Raw genomic sequence first — 16,333 nt, 5'->3', positions numbered from 1 at the left:
TCAGCTGTACCTCTGTTCGCCGCTTCACGAAAGTCCAGAAACACCTTGTTCAAGATTCAAGACCCAAAGCAGGACCTGTGGATGATGGTTCAGCATCTACCTGGGGCTTCACACTGCCTTCACTCCTCTCCCACTCCATCACTCATAGTCTTGTGACCTTGGACAAGTGAGTTAACCCCTGTCTGCCTCAATCTCATCTGCAAAAGGGGGTTGTGCATGTGTGTGTGTTAAGTCGCTTCCATTGTGTCCGACTCTTTGTGACCCCGTGAACTGTAGCCCACCAGGCTCCTCTGGCCGTGGGAGTCTCCAGGCAAGAATATTGGAGTGGGTTGCCATGCCCTTGTCCAGGGGGTTTTCCTGATCGAGGGATCAAACCTGCATCTCCTGCATTGACAGGGGGATTCTTTACTGCTAGCACCACCTGGGAAGCCCAAGTGAGTTAAAAATTGGGTGTCTGGCATGTGTAAAAGTTTGTGTGTGTGTTTGTGATGGTGATGTGAAGATGATGATTCTCCCTTTGTGGAAGGCTGCTCCAAGCACATGTGAAACGTTTTATTAGTTGAAGTGGCAGTGGTTTAGTCACTAGTGTTAGTCTCTAGGTCGTGTTGCGACCCCATGGACTGGAGCCCACCAGGCTCCTCTGTCCATGGAATTCTTCAGGCAAGAATACTGGAGTGGGCTGCCATGCCCTTATCCAGGGGATCATCCCGACTCAGGAATGGAATCCAGGTCTCCCTCGTTGCAGGGAGATTTCTTTTTACCATTTGAGCTACCCAGGAAGCCATTAGTCACTAAGTCGTGTCCAACTCTGTGTGACCCCATCGACTATAGTCTGCCAGGCTCCTCTGCCCGTGGGAGTCTTCAGGCAATAAAACTGGAGTGGGTTGCCATTTCCTTCTCCTGGGGATCTTCCCCAACCAGGGATCAAACCTAAGACGGTTGCATTGCAGGCAGATTCTTTACCTCTGAGCTACCAGAGAAACCTAGGCAAAGTGACTGGGACTAAAATCTCAATAACTGGCATGATGTAGAGAAAGGAGCACTGACAATTCGGAATCCTACTGCCATAGGGGATACTCCACAATGTAACCCAGCAAGTGTCCCCGCCCCCCTGTTGCCTTTTCCAATATGGAAACGTCTCCAGATTCCAATCAGGAAATTAACCCTCTCTCTCACGAGGAAATGATCACCCCTCATGTTGTCATCACTGGGGGCAGATCCCGGGGGGAGGGGGGCTGGTAGGGAGGTGAGTGCCAGCCAAGGGGGACATGAGGAGGAAGCAGGAGAGAACAGAAAAAGAAAAGCATTTCCAGGCCTTAAACAACTGTCAGCATCACAGTAGCGGATATTGGAGGGAACAAACTGCCTGTGAAGTACTGTTGATTAAAAATCCTTGTCTGAAAACAACCGTGAAAGGCTAGAGACAATTTATAACAATCAGCAAGAAGGAACAGGATCCACTATAGCGAAAATGACATCCCACCCCGTGAGGCACACAGAGGTCAGCAAACTGGGTCAACTCAGGACAGAGGAAATTGAGAGCCACCTCGCAGCTCTGCTGGGCAAAGGGTAGAGATTTGGGTAGCTGTCATCTATGACATCAGCTGATTTTAATAATACAATAATATTAAAAATGGCTGAGCACCTTACCTAAGGGTAGGGACTTGTGTAGCAGTCATCTATGACATCAGCAGATTTTAATAATACAGTAATATTAAGAATGGTTGAACACTGCACCATTTTAAGCACTTGTTCATTGCATGTGTATTGCAGAGGCAGTGGTAGAGATTTGAAATAACTTGAAGAACCTTTTTTCACAGCAATCGAATGAGGCTAACAGAAATAAAATTAATAAAACTATTCAATTGCTAAAGAAAGCCAGGTATTTAGAAATGTTTCTGATGCAATTAATAAAGTGTGTGAACAGGTCCTGGACTGCGAAATCCCCATGGCCAATGGCAAGCTAATTTCTAAACCCTAATGTTGAACTATTTAAAGATGGCATATTCAATCTGCTAAAGTCTAGGATAGTATCTCCCTTAAAAAAAAAAAAAAAATGTAATAGAATGTAGACCTGGAGGTGGCAAGGTTAGTTTGCAAAGAGAGAAAGCTCTCTTGGTCTAAAACTTTTAGAAAATACTGCTTTCAGCAAAGTGAAACTGTTTGGTTTTGTTACCTTATGTTTTACTGAGAGATTTCTCAGAAACTTGAATGAGCTAAAGAGCATGGTCAATCCATAAGAAAGGTACAGCAGAGGCAGGGTGTTCAAAATTATGTAATAGAATTCTTCTCCCTAACCCCCTGAAGCATCTTTCACAACCATTTAGGAAATGCAAATATGGGTTCATTCCCGGCCCCACCACACACAGGAATCCAACACATTCCTAGGCACAGACACTAATCCATGTTTTTCAGAGAGAAAAGAATCAGAAAAAATGCTTTCAGCTTCTTCCCCTCAAGTATTAGTTAAGGTAACATAGCTCTGTTAACAGGTTAACCTCAACTTCATTGACTTCACACAATAATAGTCCATTGTTAAGCTGCTGTCACCCCTGCAAATGGAATCATCTACAAAGTTCTGAAAGATTCGGTTTCTGTGCCCCACCCTCAGATGTTCTGCTTTGATTGTTCTGGAGCAGTGTAGACACTGCTGGGGGGCAGGGGGGCGGCGGTAATTTAAGCTCCTCCAAGATTCTAAATGAGGTTGAAATCCACTGAACCAAAGGATTGTGAGGACTTCCTCATCTGGTGTCTTCTCATTCAGACCTCTGGGTTAGCCTCTGAAGGGCTTAACTGTACCAGAAGCTTCCTGGATTACTGATCAATATAATATAATGTTGTTTCAAACATCCAGAGGGAAAGATTTTGTAGTTAGGATTATTTAACTCATCTTTAACTGTGCGCCTCCCAGTGACCTCGGAGTCATGAGATATCCCCTAAGCTCGTTTTGGTGATTGTTTTTCAGTCACTCAGTCGTGTCCAGCTCTCTACGGACCCCTGGACTGCAGCATTCAAGGCTTCCCTGTCCTTTATTATCTCCCAGAGTTTGCTCAGACTCATATCCACTGAGTCAGTGATGCTATCCAACCATCTCATTCACCGTCGCCCCTTTCTCCTCCTGCCCTCAATCCCTCCCAGGATTAAGGTCTTTTCCAGTGAGTCAACTCTTCCCAACCAGTAGCCGAAGTATCGGGGCTTCAGCTTCAGTCCTTCCAATGAATATTCAGGGTTGATTTCCTTTAGGGTTGACTAGTTTGATCTCCTTGTCCAAGGGCCTCTCAAGAGTTGATCAGCCCAGACTTTATCCTTTGTGGTGCTAGGGCTGACATTTTTCCATCATGTCAATGAGCCTGAAGCACCGCCTGCTATTTATGCACTAAGTCTTGTTTTAGGAAGTAGAGGATAGTGGTTAATAGTACTAGCTCTGGAGTCACCCAGTTTGAAAACTAGATCCTCACCTACTTGCTGTGTGACCTTGGAAAAATTGTTGCCTAACCTCTCTGCCTCAGTTACCTCATCTGTAAAATGGGGAGAACAATTCTATTTCACCAAGAACTGTGAGGATTAAATGGGTTAATCCATGGAGAAGTCTAGCAGAGTGAGTAGTACATAGTAAGTTTTCAACAAATGTTGGCTATAGTTGTTTTTCTTATTTTCAAATACAGATCTCTGCTCTATGCTGCTGGAGTTACAGAAGTTAAGGGCTAGGCCTGCTCTTCAAGAAATTAGTAATTGGTCTCAGGAGACAGACATACAGTGAATTGTGGATGGAGGTGACTGAGCTTTCGTATCATGATGAGCGAAATGCTGGGAGGGCCTCCAAGATGAATATTAGAGGAGCAGGACTGGAAGCCTTCCTGGAAGAGGTGACATTAGACCTAGGTCTTGAAGCATAAGATGATACCTGTAGACTCAGTTGTTTGCTGCTAAAGTGACCTGGAAGAGGCCAGAGGATGAGTCAAAAATTCAACCAATGGCATCTTAAAAGAGACATTTCTTTGTGATAGAGTTTTCCACTACCATCACCCAAGTCAAGGACCAGCCTTCTGTAACCCCTCCACACCTGGAATTGTGCCCATTTATGGGTACCCCCATATATACTGCCTGATGACAAGCTCGGACCTCTGCATTCAGAGAGAGAGGCTTGCAGTTTTCCATGGTGTGGTTGTGTTCATGTTGGCAGGGCCTGAGGTCAGCAGTAGGCAGGACCAGAGGAGGATGGGCAGAGCAGTGGGAGGCTGAAACTCTTGGGAGTTTCACAAGGCACAAAAATTCCGGATCATGTCTCTGCCTCGGCCCCTTCAGGATATCCTGTCATTGAGCCAGGACATGTATACAGTTAAAAGTGGCCGATTTCACCACGTCCCCTAGATTGGCCTGTCTAAAGGCAGCTCTCGCATATCATCTGTTGCAATCCAGGAAAAGGAGAGGAAAAGATTTAAAAGCAAACACTGAAATGAGAAAGAATTCACTGGGTGTTCATCAAACTAAATTTAAGTAGCTACACAGTCCTGACAGGTGCCTGACGCGGAGAAGAAGCGAATATTTCCTCACCATGCTACAGAGTGTAATACTTTTCTTTCTTGGATTGGTGGCACAAAATCTCTGCTCCCTATCTGAAACTGCAGAACAGGTAAGATGAAACTTAATGTTTTTTAAAAGTTTGTTTCCCTTCATGATTGTGTTTAAAACCTTTTGCTTTCCTGCGTGGTCATGAACAAAGCGTATTCTCTGGGCTTCACAAAATAGAAAGCTTATGGAGAATAGGATGCTAACAAGGATCCATCTGTCTGAAGGGGCACTAACCCAGCTGATTCTATTCTGTGCTAAAATGCAATCACTGGGATCTCTGATTTTAGCCCTAACTTTCCTCTCTCCATTGTGGATTTTGCTATCTTTTCTGTTTGTTTTAATGAATCCCTCCCATTGCATCATCCTGAATGTTGAAAATAACGATGACTGTAGAGAGATGAGTAGAGAGGAGCTCTGGGGAATTCCAGGTCAGGTCATAAATGCCTGAGAAACACAAGGTCACCAAAATGCCAGGAATCCATCCGTCTACCTACCATGAGCTGTAGTCAAAGGACCCAGGGTAGTGGAGTCAGTGGCCTGGTGAAGGACACCAGCTCGCCTGCCTGACCAGCAGATTCACATGAGTTGTCATCATACAGCAGGTTCAGAAACAGCTCTGCAGCAAGTCTAGGCTAGAGGAGGGTGTGTGAGGGACCTCGCTGGCAGTCCAGAAGTTAGCACTCTACTGCAGGGGCCATTGGTTTGATCCCTGGTCAGGAAACTTCAGATAACACAAGCTGTGCAGCCAAAAAAAAAATATAGGAGTGTATGTGAGAGATGATCTAAGTGATTTATTTAAAATGCATTTCACAAGTTAGGATTTCTGCTTTATGAATGATAAGACATAAACATGACTCTGCATCTGTGCCAGGCAATTTTTTTACATATATATACAGTTTTTTCATATTCTCTTCCACGATGGTTTATCACAGGATATTGATATATACTGTGCCATGCAATGAGACATTGTAGTTTATCCATTCTCTGTATACTAGTTTACATCTGCTGATCCCAAACTCCCAATACACCCCTCCCATATCCTCCCACCCCCTTAGCAACTACGATTCTGTTCTCTGTGTCTGTGAGTCTGTTTTGTGACAGGCAATTTTTATTTTATTTTATTGAAGTATAACTGATTTACCATGTTGTGTTAATTTCTTCTGTACAGCAAAATGACTTAGCTCTACATATCCATTTTTTCATATGTTTTCATTATGGTTTGTCATGGGATATTGTATAGTTCATTGTGTTATACAGTAGGATCTTGTTGCTTACCATCCCACAGATAATAGTTTGCCCCTGCTAATCCCAAAATCCCCATTGTTCCTCCCTGTGCCAGGCAAACTTTATCAATTCCAATTTTACTCCAGTTGACTATACTCTGATAATGTTTTTCACTAAAATGTTGGAAGATGGCATGTGGGTTAAGTGCTCCAGCTCTGAGGTTAGATGGGGCAAGATTGAACTGGGGCTTTCTTGTTAAATCAGGATTGAACTAACAGCTATTTGAGGACATGTGACTGGGCTTCTGTAGTGGTTCAGATGTAAAGAATCCACTTGCAATGCAGGAGACCCGGGTTCAATCCCTGGGTCAGGAAGATCCCCTGGAGAAGGGCATGGCAACCTACTCCAGTTTTCTTGCCTGGAGAATTTCATGGACAGAGGAACCTGGTGGACTACAGTCCATGAGGTTGCAAAGAGATCCGACTGAGTGACTGACATTTTCTCTCCGTTTTCACTCTCTATGCTCTGTGGCTTGCTAGCTGTTGAATCCTGAATGTGTTACTTAGTCCCTCTGAGCTTCAGTTTCTCCCTTGACGTTGCTCCACAAATAACAGTAGCTGAGTTTACTCTTCAGACGGGACCATATGAGAAAGATAATGAGCCTTTCCACTTGAAAAGGATCATTTGAAGGTTAAGGGATTTCTTGAAAAGACAGTATTAATTCTGGCTTGCTAAGATAGAAAAGACAAAGTAATGTCACCCCATATACTTATCTAAATGGTAAACCCTAATGTAAAGAAAATCCTGTTTAAAAAATGTAGGTGTGCCCTAACCATTAAAGGGAAAGAATTCAAGCAATATCCAAGAGTGGCTTTTATTAGTCCACAAAGAACATTCTGGTGCTATTTTGGTTCATAATGATCACCAAATGAAACCTGCCAGTAAAAACAGATGTTTGTTTTCTATATGCCACTATAGTGTGTAGGGAAGAGCAATGGCTGGTCAAGGAATCAAAATCACTGACAGTGTGACCTTGGCCGAGTCACTGAACCTCCCACACCTCAGTTTTCTCCCCACTCAAGTGAGGATAATGATACCTCCTCTACTTATCTCTACAGTGGTCGAGATCAAATAAGATGATGCCTTTGGAAGCTTGCATGACCGTAAATTTCCCTGTAAATGTAAGCTTTCTTCTTATGCAGCCCTCACGTATTTCAGTGACTTTAGAAGTAGCTCTGATGTTCCCACCACCCCTAACCTAGTGCCAGCCCCAAGGGATGACAAAGAAATAGGAGAAAGTGGTCCTCTCCTGCAAGGGTCTTTCTGATGGAGAGACCACAAAACATCCTTCACTGACCAGCTGTAGGGAGAGGAGGCGTTGAGAGAAGAAAGATGAGTGTGGTTTTGTGGATGTGGTGACACAGGGTGCTAAAGAAGACAAGGTTTGGGTCGCCAAAGGAAGAGGAAAGAACACTGACCAGTAGAGGCAACAGGCCAAACACAGAGGTCAGAACAGAGAAAGCAGCAAGACTTCCTGGTGGTCCAGTGGTTAAGGCTGCGTTTGTGTGCAGGTGTGCCTGCTCAGTTATGTCTGACTCTTTGCGACCCCATGGACTGTAGCCTGCCAGGCTCCTCTGTCCATGGAATTTTCCAGGCAAGATCACTGGAGTGGGTTGCCATTTCCTCCTCCAGGGGATCTTCCTGATCTAGGGATTGAACCCAGGCCTCCTGTATCTCCTTTACCACTGAACTGTGCTACCTGGGAAGCCGCCAATGCAGGAGGCATGGGTTTAGACCCTGATCAGAGAACTAATATCATTGAATGCTGTATGATGTGCGCCCCCCCCCCAAAAAAAAAGCAGAGAAGCATCACAGGAACTGACAATTATGGCCTGTGACATTCCAGGTACTGGGCCAGGTGATTTGCACCTGTTATACCCCTCAGAGGTCTCAATAACCTGCAGAGTGGTTATCAATATCCCCCCTATACAGATGATGGCAAAGAATAAGGAATTCGTTTGAGAGTGTATATTTAGCAAGATACAGAGCTTGATTCCAATCTTATGTCTTTTGAGTCCCAAGTTCAATCTTTTTTCATTGTACAAAACTGCTGCTTAAGCTTGATGGGAAGATGAAGGAAAGAGGGGGAAATCCATGGAAGATCAGCACCAGAATCATGGATGAGGGACCCTGAAGACAAGGCCAAAGTGTGTCTGCATCGTTCACTTTAGCAGTGAATTCTCTGCCACTTGCTGTTGCCAAATGACTATTTATGGTGTGTCTGTGTGATTTCCCACAAGTCATTCATTCAATCAACAAATCATTACTAAACTCTACTGTGTGCTAAACACTGGTCCACATGTTCAGAGTACAGCAGAGGACAAGATAGAAAAAGATTGCCACCCTCATGGAGCCCACATCCTAGTTGGATTGTAACGAGATTGTAAACGTCTTTGGAGCAGGAACTGTATGCTTCATTTAGCACCTACACCACATTATTCCTATCCGAATCGATGCTGAAGGAGTATTCTTGAGACCTGTTGATTGATGAACAATTGACCTTGAAGAACCCACGTACAATTTCCCATTTGAAAAGTGTACCCTGCAGTATACTTTCAGTTTCCCATTTGAATATATATAATAGTGACATTGCCCTATTTTGCCAGACTCCAGACTTGAGATCCGTGATGGCAAAAGCATGGTACCAGTAACAGCTTCCCATGGCAGACACTGATCCCTATTGATCTCAACACTCTTTTCAGATATGATAGAAAGACTGGCCAGTCATCACCAATCAACCTCATTGCCATCCCTGTCATTTCGTTTACATGAATATAATGGAGATTGGCCAATCCAGGCTCTGCTAGTGGGATTTTTTTTTTTTTCTTTTTTATGTTTTCACAGGGAAAAAGATGTGATAAGAAGTCTCTCCTTACAATTAGAACTGAGTGCCAGTCCTGCTCAGTCAACCTTGGAATGAAGTGCCCAGATGGTTTCACCAAGATTACCAACGGTATTGCGGGGATCCGAGATTGCAGGTACTCATCATGAGATGATGTATACGTGTGCTGGAGTCTTGGAAATTAAGGGATTGTGAATCCAAATAGAAACTTCCTGACTTAAAACAACAAAGCATTTCCATGATTTTTTCTTGTTCTAAGGTTACATTGAGCCCAAACTTCAGCAACTCACAACTATGACCGTGAGTCTAAAAGTTATATTACGATTCACATTTTCATACAAAATTGACTACATTGCGTTGCACAGAAATATTCTCCTCTCATCTTGCCCTTCTTTATTTTGAAAATCTGGGGTTTGTTTCCTCTGGAAAAAGTTCTAGTCAGAGCATGTTAAAAGCCTTGGGTCTTCCTTTGAAACTAATACAACATTGCAAAGCAACTATACTCCAATTAAAATTAATTTTTAAAAATACAATTTAAAAAGGCTTTGGGTCCGATAGTCCTCTTACTAACCAGCTCTGCACCCTGATACTATAGAACCCAGAGAAGGGAGACAGATTTGTTGCATTTTAGGTGAGTGTTGCCTTCTTGAAGACCTCTTTTTGACCTCAAAACTCTCATAATTCAAGTTTAATCCTTGCAAAGGATGATGAGCATTTCTGCCCACCAGCTTCTGAATGCAACCAGGCAGCTCAAATGCAAACACAAGTTTTAATTTACTCAGTCTCCTAATTTAAAAATTAGACTACTCAACAAGCTTGCTTTTAATTCAGGGGTGAGGGACTGGGAAAATTTTGTATAAAATGAAACAACTAACTCTGTTATATTACACTAGTTTAAATTCACCTTTGCTTAATGCAGCTGTGCATCATTACATGCTAAGTCACTTCCATCATGTCCGACTCTTTGTGAGCCCACAGACTGTAGCCCACCAGGCTCCTCTGTCTGTGCAACTCTCCAGGCAAGAATAATGGACTGGGTTGTCATGCCCTTCTTCAGGGATCTTCACAACCCAGCGATCAAACGCAAATCTCTTAAGTCTTTTGCATTGGCAGGCGGGCTCTTTACCACTAATGCCACCTGGGAAGCCCTAATGCAGTTAACTGTACTATATTCTAAAATGCCAAGTCATCATTTTTAATAGAAGTTTCCCAGCATTAACTGGCCTGGTATTAGCAAGGATATGCAGCAGTTGACCATTCAGTTACTAACGTGGGCACACATTTGCAACCAGATTCTCTGAGAAAATACATCAAAAGATTTGGGGCTCAAAGTTAAAATTATAGGGGGACTTAAAACATTCTTTATACTGTACCCTTCACGACCAAAGTGGGCACTTTGTTATGTGTTCCCTGCCCCCCACCCCACTACTTCTTCCCCTTCCCACAAACACAAAGAATATGATTACTGCACTCATGCTGTCTATTTCAGAACTGGGGACTTTGACATGTCACTCATTCATGCTGAAACAAATCCAAGGCTGGTTTTTTAATATAAAATTTTAGTTGAAATATAGCTGATCTACAGTGTTAATTTCATGTAGACAGCAAAGTGATTCAGTTACATACATGTATTTTTTTCTTTATAGTTTATGACAAGATACTGAATACAGTTCCCTGTGCTATGCAGTAGGTCCTTGTTGTTTATCTCTTTTATATATAATAGTGCGTATCTGTTAATCCCTTCTAATTTACCCCCCCGCCAACTTTCCCCTTTGGTGACCATAAGTTTGTTTTCTTTGCCATGCCTGGTTCTTGAGGGGACATTTCATTTTCTTTTGGGCTCTCCCTTTCCCCTTCTTTGTGAAGAAATGTCCATGCCAGTATGTTCAGCCTTCCAAAGAAATAATCAACTCTGTCTCCAGCTTGCGTGCCCACAAAGCCAGTAGCTCTGTAGTTAATCAGCAAAGTTCCAGGGACTGGTTTAGGGATACAACCTTGAACTCAGCATCACACTATTCTTAATGGCCCAGTGAAGAGAAATGACAGTCATGGAAGAATGCTCTAGATAGACTGCAGTCATGTCCTGGAATAAGCCATCCATGCAAAGATCTCTGTAAATAGACAAGTGTTTAACCTCCATAGAATATCTGTTCCTCAGCTGGTACAAAAACTGTTCTAAGGAACTCATGATTCTCTCTCAAGGAAACCATGGCAAATATTGCTCCCTACCTTAGAACATCTCTCATAGAAGTTTTCCATCTATAGCATCTGCAAAAAATTTACAAGTCCTAAGTGGTCAGTTTATTTTAAAACCACAGATCCTGTGCATCACATAACGCTTGAACTTTCCCTCCTTTCACTGGCTGCTAGGACATGCAGAGACAAGTCTGAAGTCTACATCTAGCATGTGCTTAGGACCTAACATTATTTCTTTCATCTACTAACTTTATTTCTAACATTTTAGATGTTTCACCTTTATTTCATCCTTCCCTGATTTTTTTCATCCATCTCTTACATCAAAGATGAATTATGATTAAGCTTTATTTTATCTAGGAAGCAAAATGTGTTTAATCTACATAATTTAAAATATAGGCAAGTGTAAAGACCTGAATAAAAACCTATGGCAATCTCACTGCCCAGAGTTCACTGAGCTGCTGTAATCATGGGTGAACATCCACTTTTTCCCTTTAAGGTACACCTTTGAGGTCAGAGCGTACTCGCTGTCTCTGCCCGGATGCCGCCATATCTGTAGCAAGGATTATCTCCAGCCTCAGTGCTGTCCAGGCCACTGGGGCCCAGACTGCATGGGTAAGTGGCCCGACACATTTCCTTGATATTTGCTTCTCAGGGTCTCATTGCACAGGAAATCAAGAGGAAGGAAGCCTGATAAAAGAGAATGTTAGCATCTTTTTCTGGAAAGTTCCTTTTCCGTCCATGTGTGGAAAACCTTTTCAGCCCTGTCAGCTTTTATGTCAATATCTGCTTTTCTCTCTTTAAGACAATTCCTTTACAAGTCAGAATAGGGGGCAACTGAAATGATATTCATTTTTATAAAAGAGTTTACTAGCCATAGAAATGGAGAAGGAAACGACAACCCCCTCCAGTATTCCTGCCTAGAGAATCCTGTGGACCGAGGAGCCTGGTGGGCTGCTGTCCATAGGGTCGCACAGAGTCGGACACGACTGAAGTGACTTAGCATGCATGCGTTGGAGAAGGAAAGGGCAACCCACTCCAGTGTTCTTGCCTGGAGAATCCCAGGGATGGAGGAGCCTCGTGGGCTGCCGTCTATGGGGTCGCACAGAGTCAGACAGACTGAAGCGACCTATAGCAGCAGCAGCAGCCATAGAAAGGGAGTTTGAATGCTGGACTAGTATGATCTCAATGCAGTTTTCTTTAAGAGACATTTGATTACAGTATCTCAAAGACTGTAGTTATTGTTTAGCAACCAAAATAATCATTAACTCTTCTAAAAACTTGTCTTAGGATGCAGTAGCAAACTCTGTAATGACCAGGTTCCATTGTAAGAAAAACCACTGGCCAAACCTGAGTTAATGGTATAGTTTGAACTCCTGTGGTCAAATGTAACATTTCTCAGCTGAAACTGGACTTTTATCTTTTTTTTTTCTTGACTTTTATTTTTGAACTTTTATCTTGATTAAAGATGTTGACACTCAAGCAGTAACTAAGTCCCTGATGACAATATGCTAATTACATGGGATCCCTTTTGGAGAGGGAGGGGTAGTAAAAATCAGGCATTTTTATTCATGAATTTACCATTTGTTTTCCGTCTTCTAAGATGTAATGAAAACATCTTAAGGATCTGCTTAAAGGGAGAGATTAGTTCTCTTTTGCTTTGTGTTTTCTCATTAAAATAACATGAGCAAATTGTACATAGCTTGTAAAATTTAGAAAGGAATAAAGAGGAGAAAGTAGTGACTTGTATTCTATCACACATAGAAAACTATAAATACTTTGACTTATTTCCTTGTTCCTTTTTTCCCCCATATTGCTTGTAAATAGTTGAGCCCATGTTATATGCATAACATTGCCTGTTTTTTTAACTAGTGATTAAATGAACAATAATTTCAATTTACTCAATACTGCCAACTTTAGGTACTAGAGAAGCAGTTGGCCTGTATAATCTGATTTAATTCTTAAAACAAATCTTTAAGTTTTGTTAAGTCTTTAAGTCCCATCCTGCCTGTGAGAAATACAATTTAAAGATTATCTCTTGTTTGTCTCTTTGGGGTCAGTAAACAAAACACACTCAAGTTCAGGGCTGCCTGTCACCAGAGTCTGCTCTCTCTCCACTCTGTCCCACTGCCTGCAGCAGAATTTGGCTTAAAAAAACAAAAGAGGAATTCCCAGTGTGTTTCTATTTTTTCTTTTTTTCTACAAGTAGTTTTTATTTGTTCCCATGGTTTTACTAATTGTAATTGTTGTACAATATTATATAAGCTACAGGTATACAATACAATGATTACAATTGTTAAAGTTTACACTCCACTTATAAAATACTGTCTATATTGCCTGTGTTGTACAGGATATCCTTGTAGCTTATTTCCTAGCAGATAGTTTGTACCTCTTAATCTCCTACCTCAATATTTGCCTCTCTTCCTTCCTTCTCTCCCACAGGTAACCACTAGTTCATTCTGTATATCTATTCTCTATATCTCTATATAAGGTTGCTTATACTAACTAGTTGTTATATTTTTAGACCCCATATATAAGCAACATCATACAATATTTGTCTTTCTCTGACTTATTTCACTTAGCATAATACCCTCCAAGTTCATCCGTGTTGTTGCAAATGGCAAAATTTCATTCTTTTTTTTATGACTGAGTCATATTCCATTATGTATACCACATCTTCTTTATCCATTCATCGGTTGATGGAATCTTGGGTTGCTTTAATATCTTATCTTGGCAATTGTAAATAATGCTGATATGAATATTGGGGTGCATATCTCTTTTCAATTATATACTCAGGAATGGAATTGTTGGATCATTTGGTAGTTCCCTGGTGGCTCAGATAGTAAAGAATCTACCTGCAATGTGGGAGACCCGAGTTCGATATCTGGGTCAGGAAGATCCCCTGGAGAAGGAAATGGCAACCCACTCCAGTATTCTTGCCTGGAGAATCCCATGGACGGAGGAGCCTGGCAGGTAGTCCATGGGGTCGCAAAGAGCCGGACATAACGGAGCTACTTCAGTGTGGTAGTTTTAATTTTAGTTTTTTGAGGAACCTCCAAAATGTTTTCCACAGTGGCTATACCAATTTACACCAGCAGTGTACAAAGGTTCCCTTTTCTCCACATCCTTCCAGCATTTGTTGGCTGTGTTCTTTTTGATGATGATCATAGTGGTGGGTGTGAGGTGACATGTCATTGTGATTTTGACATGCATTTTCCTGATAATTAGTGATGTTGAGCATTCTAATTTTTCTTCTGTTTGGTAGGTCCCTTCAGCCCTCCCAGTCAATGTCTGGATCACGCTCCTTACCCTGGGAAGCTCAAGGTTTGGGGTTTAGGGTACATCTGTTAACCATTCTGCTCTGTTTCACCTTAATATGTTGGCACTTTGTGTTCTAAGAGCTGGCCACATCAGAATGAAGCAATTAACCCAGACATCCAGATGTCGTGAACTTTCTTTTAAGCACCAAATAGGGTCATGGTCACATCCAGTTCACAGAATCATCCTGATAAAATTGATTTTTTAATTTGCTTTTCTCTTTCTAATCCACAGAAACTCATGTGATCTTAAGTTAATTAGACACACAGTAGACAAGAAAAGGCTTTGTCTAAGATGCAGTATTGAAAGTGAGCATATCCAGTCTAGTGAATAACAGACCACAGCCCAGAGAGCAAAAGAACCCAGGGCCAGCTACCAGAAGTTTGAGGTTTGAACCTATTCCCCTCATCGCTAAGTTGGGCAAATTATTTGCTGCTTCTCCAACAGTCTCCTTAGCTATCAAATGAGGGTAGAGAGTCCTACCTTACAAAACTCTAGGAGGGATTTTAAAACATCAGTATAGGCGAAAGTACTTAGCAGAGTCTGTAACACAAAGAAAGCTTTGTGTAAACATTTTATGAATGAATGAATGAGAGAATCAGAGTCAAACAGACCTCTGATCATGAAAGGCAGATAAAATGACTCCCTTTCTCTGAGCTCATTTTAAACAGCGAGTCATTCATAAAACAGCCAACAGGATTAAAATCTCTGGTGGGTTTCATGCATCACACTGGCTATACCAAAATTGTGGCAATACTTGCACCTACAATCAAAGGAGTCACAGATTTCCTTGAATGTTCAGGCCTTTCCTTGTGATAGGTCTCAAGGCCAGAGAAGCAAAACGTGGAAACCAAGGCCAGAACATTTTTCTGCTGTTCTCTCGTTGGGGCAGAAGGGCCCTCGCGTTTATCTTCATCTTCCAAACATCTCAAAAGACTTCCTTCCTTTGGCTCAGGAAAGAGATAAATGCTCTACTTGGCTGTGTATTTCACCTCTCCCATTTTGCAGTGATGACAAGTGAGATCTTGATTATTGCTTTACATTGCTGAAAGGATAAGGCCATTTCAGAGCCACTGACATATGTCCATCCTTCTTTTTGAGGAAGTACAAGCCCTGGCACAGGCTTCTTTCCAAGGCAAGGGCAGAATCCACTTCCTTCTCAGTGCCATTGACAAAGACATTCACAGTCAACACCTCTGGGTTACTTTTAAAATTATCTTCATATTGCCTTATTCAAAATTAGACAATTTGATGATCAACTCTGAAAACTTAGAAAACACAGAAAAGCACAAAGAAAAAACTGACTCATCTTCTAAAATTAGGAATAAGGCAGGAATTCTCCCCTGGGGGAAAAAATGTCTCATCCCGATGTCAGGAAGATGTTTCTACTCAGGTTTACCTTGCTTCTCCCTCATTAAAACTTGTACAGCCTTATCAACACTATGTATGGCAGTCTCTTCTCATAAGCACAAAAACATTTTTAACCTTGAAACTTAATCTCACTTGAACAACCAATATTCTATTTCAGAGGAAATGGATGTTTCAATTTGAACATCCCAGTTCTTTTTTATCGTACTGTGAACTTTAGCAGATTTGTGCAAAATCTCAAGAGCTTCAGAAAAACAATGTGGGTGGAGGGTTACACAGAAACTCAATTGTTTCAATCTGATTATTTCATATAGAAATGGCCTTGATGCTTTGTGAAGTCAATGTCATCAAATTAGGCACATTTTTTTTTTGCATCGTGTCACTGCATCTTCAGACTTCTTATCCTTTCCTCTTGTATGTTTCCTGCCATTCACTGCCTGGGTTGCAAATAATGGACTACGTGAAAACACTCTGTGAGGCATGTCCTTCTTGGCTTTGAGTGACAAATTCACACTTAGTTCACACGAGGAAGCTAGTTTCATATCAGTTTCCCAGGCAGACAATTCCAGCTAGAATTGTCAATGGAATATTCGCCATTTTTACAAACCAGGATATAGTCTCTGTCTAGCACTGTGCAGCAGACTTTGAAACAAAGACAGTGTCACAAGTGGCCACCTCTGGAGTTCCTTGGGAGATAAAGTTACAGGGAGGTCCCTGGCCTCTTGTTGGCCAGGAAGTTCGTTATCTGCCTTTGAA

General features: G+C 41.9%; 1 protein-coding gene across 1 annotated transcript in view; it reads left to right on the top strand.

Annotated features, from left to right (window-relative positions):
- The first annotated feature begins 4,434 nt into the window (after positions 1–4,434).
- STAB2 (stabilin 2) overlaps positions 4,435–16,333 on the top strand; it is a 167,679-nt gene continuing 155,780 nt past the window's right edge. Inside the window, exons 1-3 of the mRNA XM_061125502.1 lie at positions 4,435–4,633; positions 8,701–8,834; positions 11,391–11,506. Of these exons, the coding sequence (XP_060981485.1) occupies positions 4,556–4,633; positions 8,701–8,834; positions 11,391–11,506 (328 nt within the window). The 5' untranslated portion in view covers positions 4,435–4,555. The remainder of the gene's footprint in view (positions 4,634–8,700; positions 8,835–11,390; positions 11,507–16,333) is intronic.

This window comes from Dama dama, chromosome 22, assembly GCF_033118175.1.
Source record: "Dama dama isolate Ldn47 chromosome 22, ASM3311817v1, whole genome shotgun sequence".
Lineage (NCBI taxonomy): Eukaryota > Metazoa > Chordata > Mammalia > Artiodactyla > Cervidae > Dama > Dama dama.
Note: the sequence above shows the minus strand (reverse complement) of the source record. Positions and strands in the feature narration are given on the sequence as shown.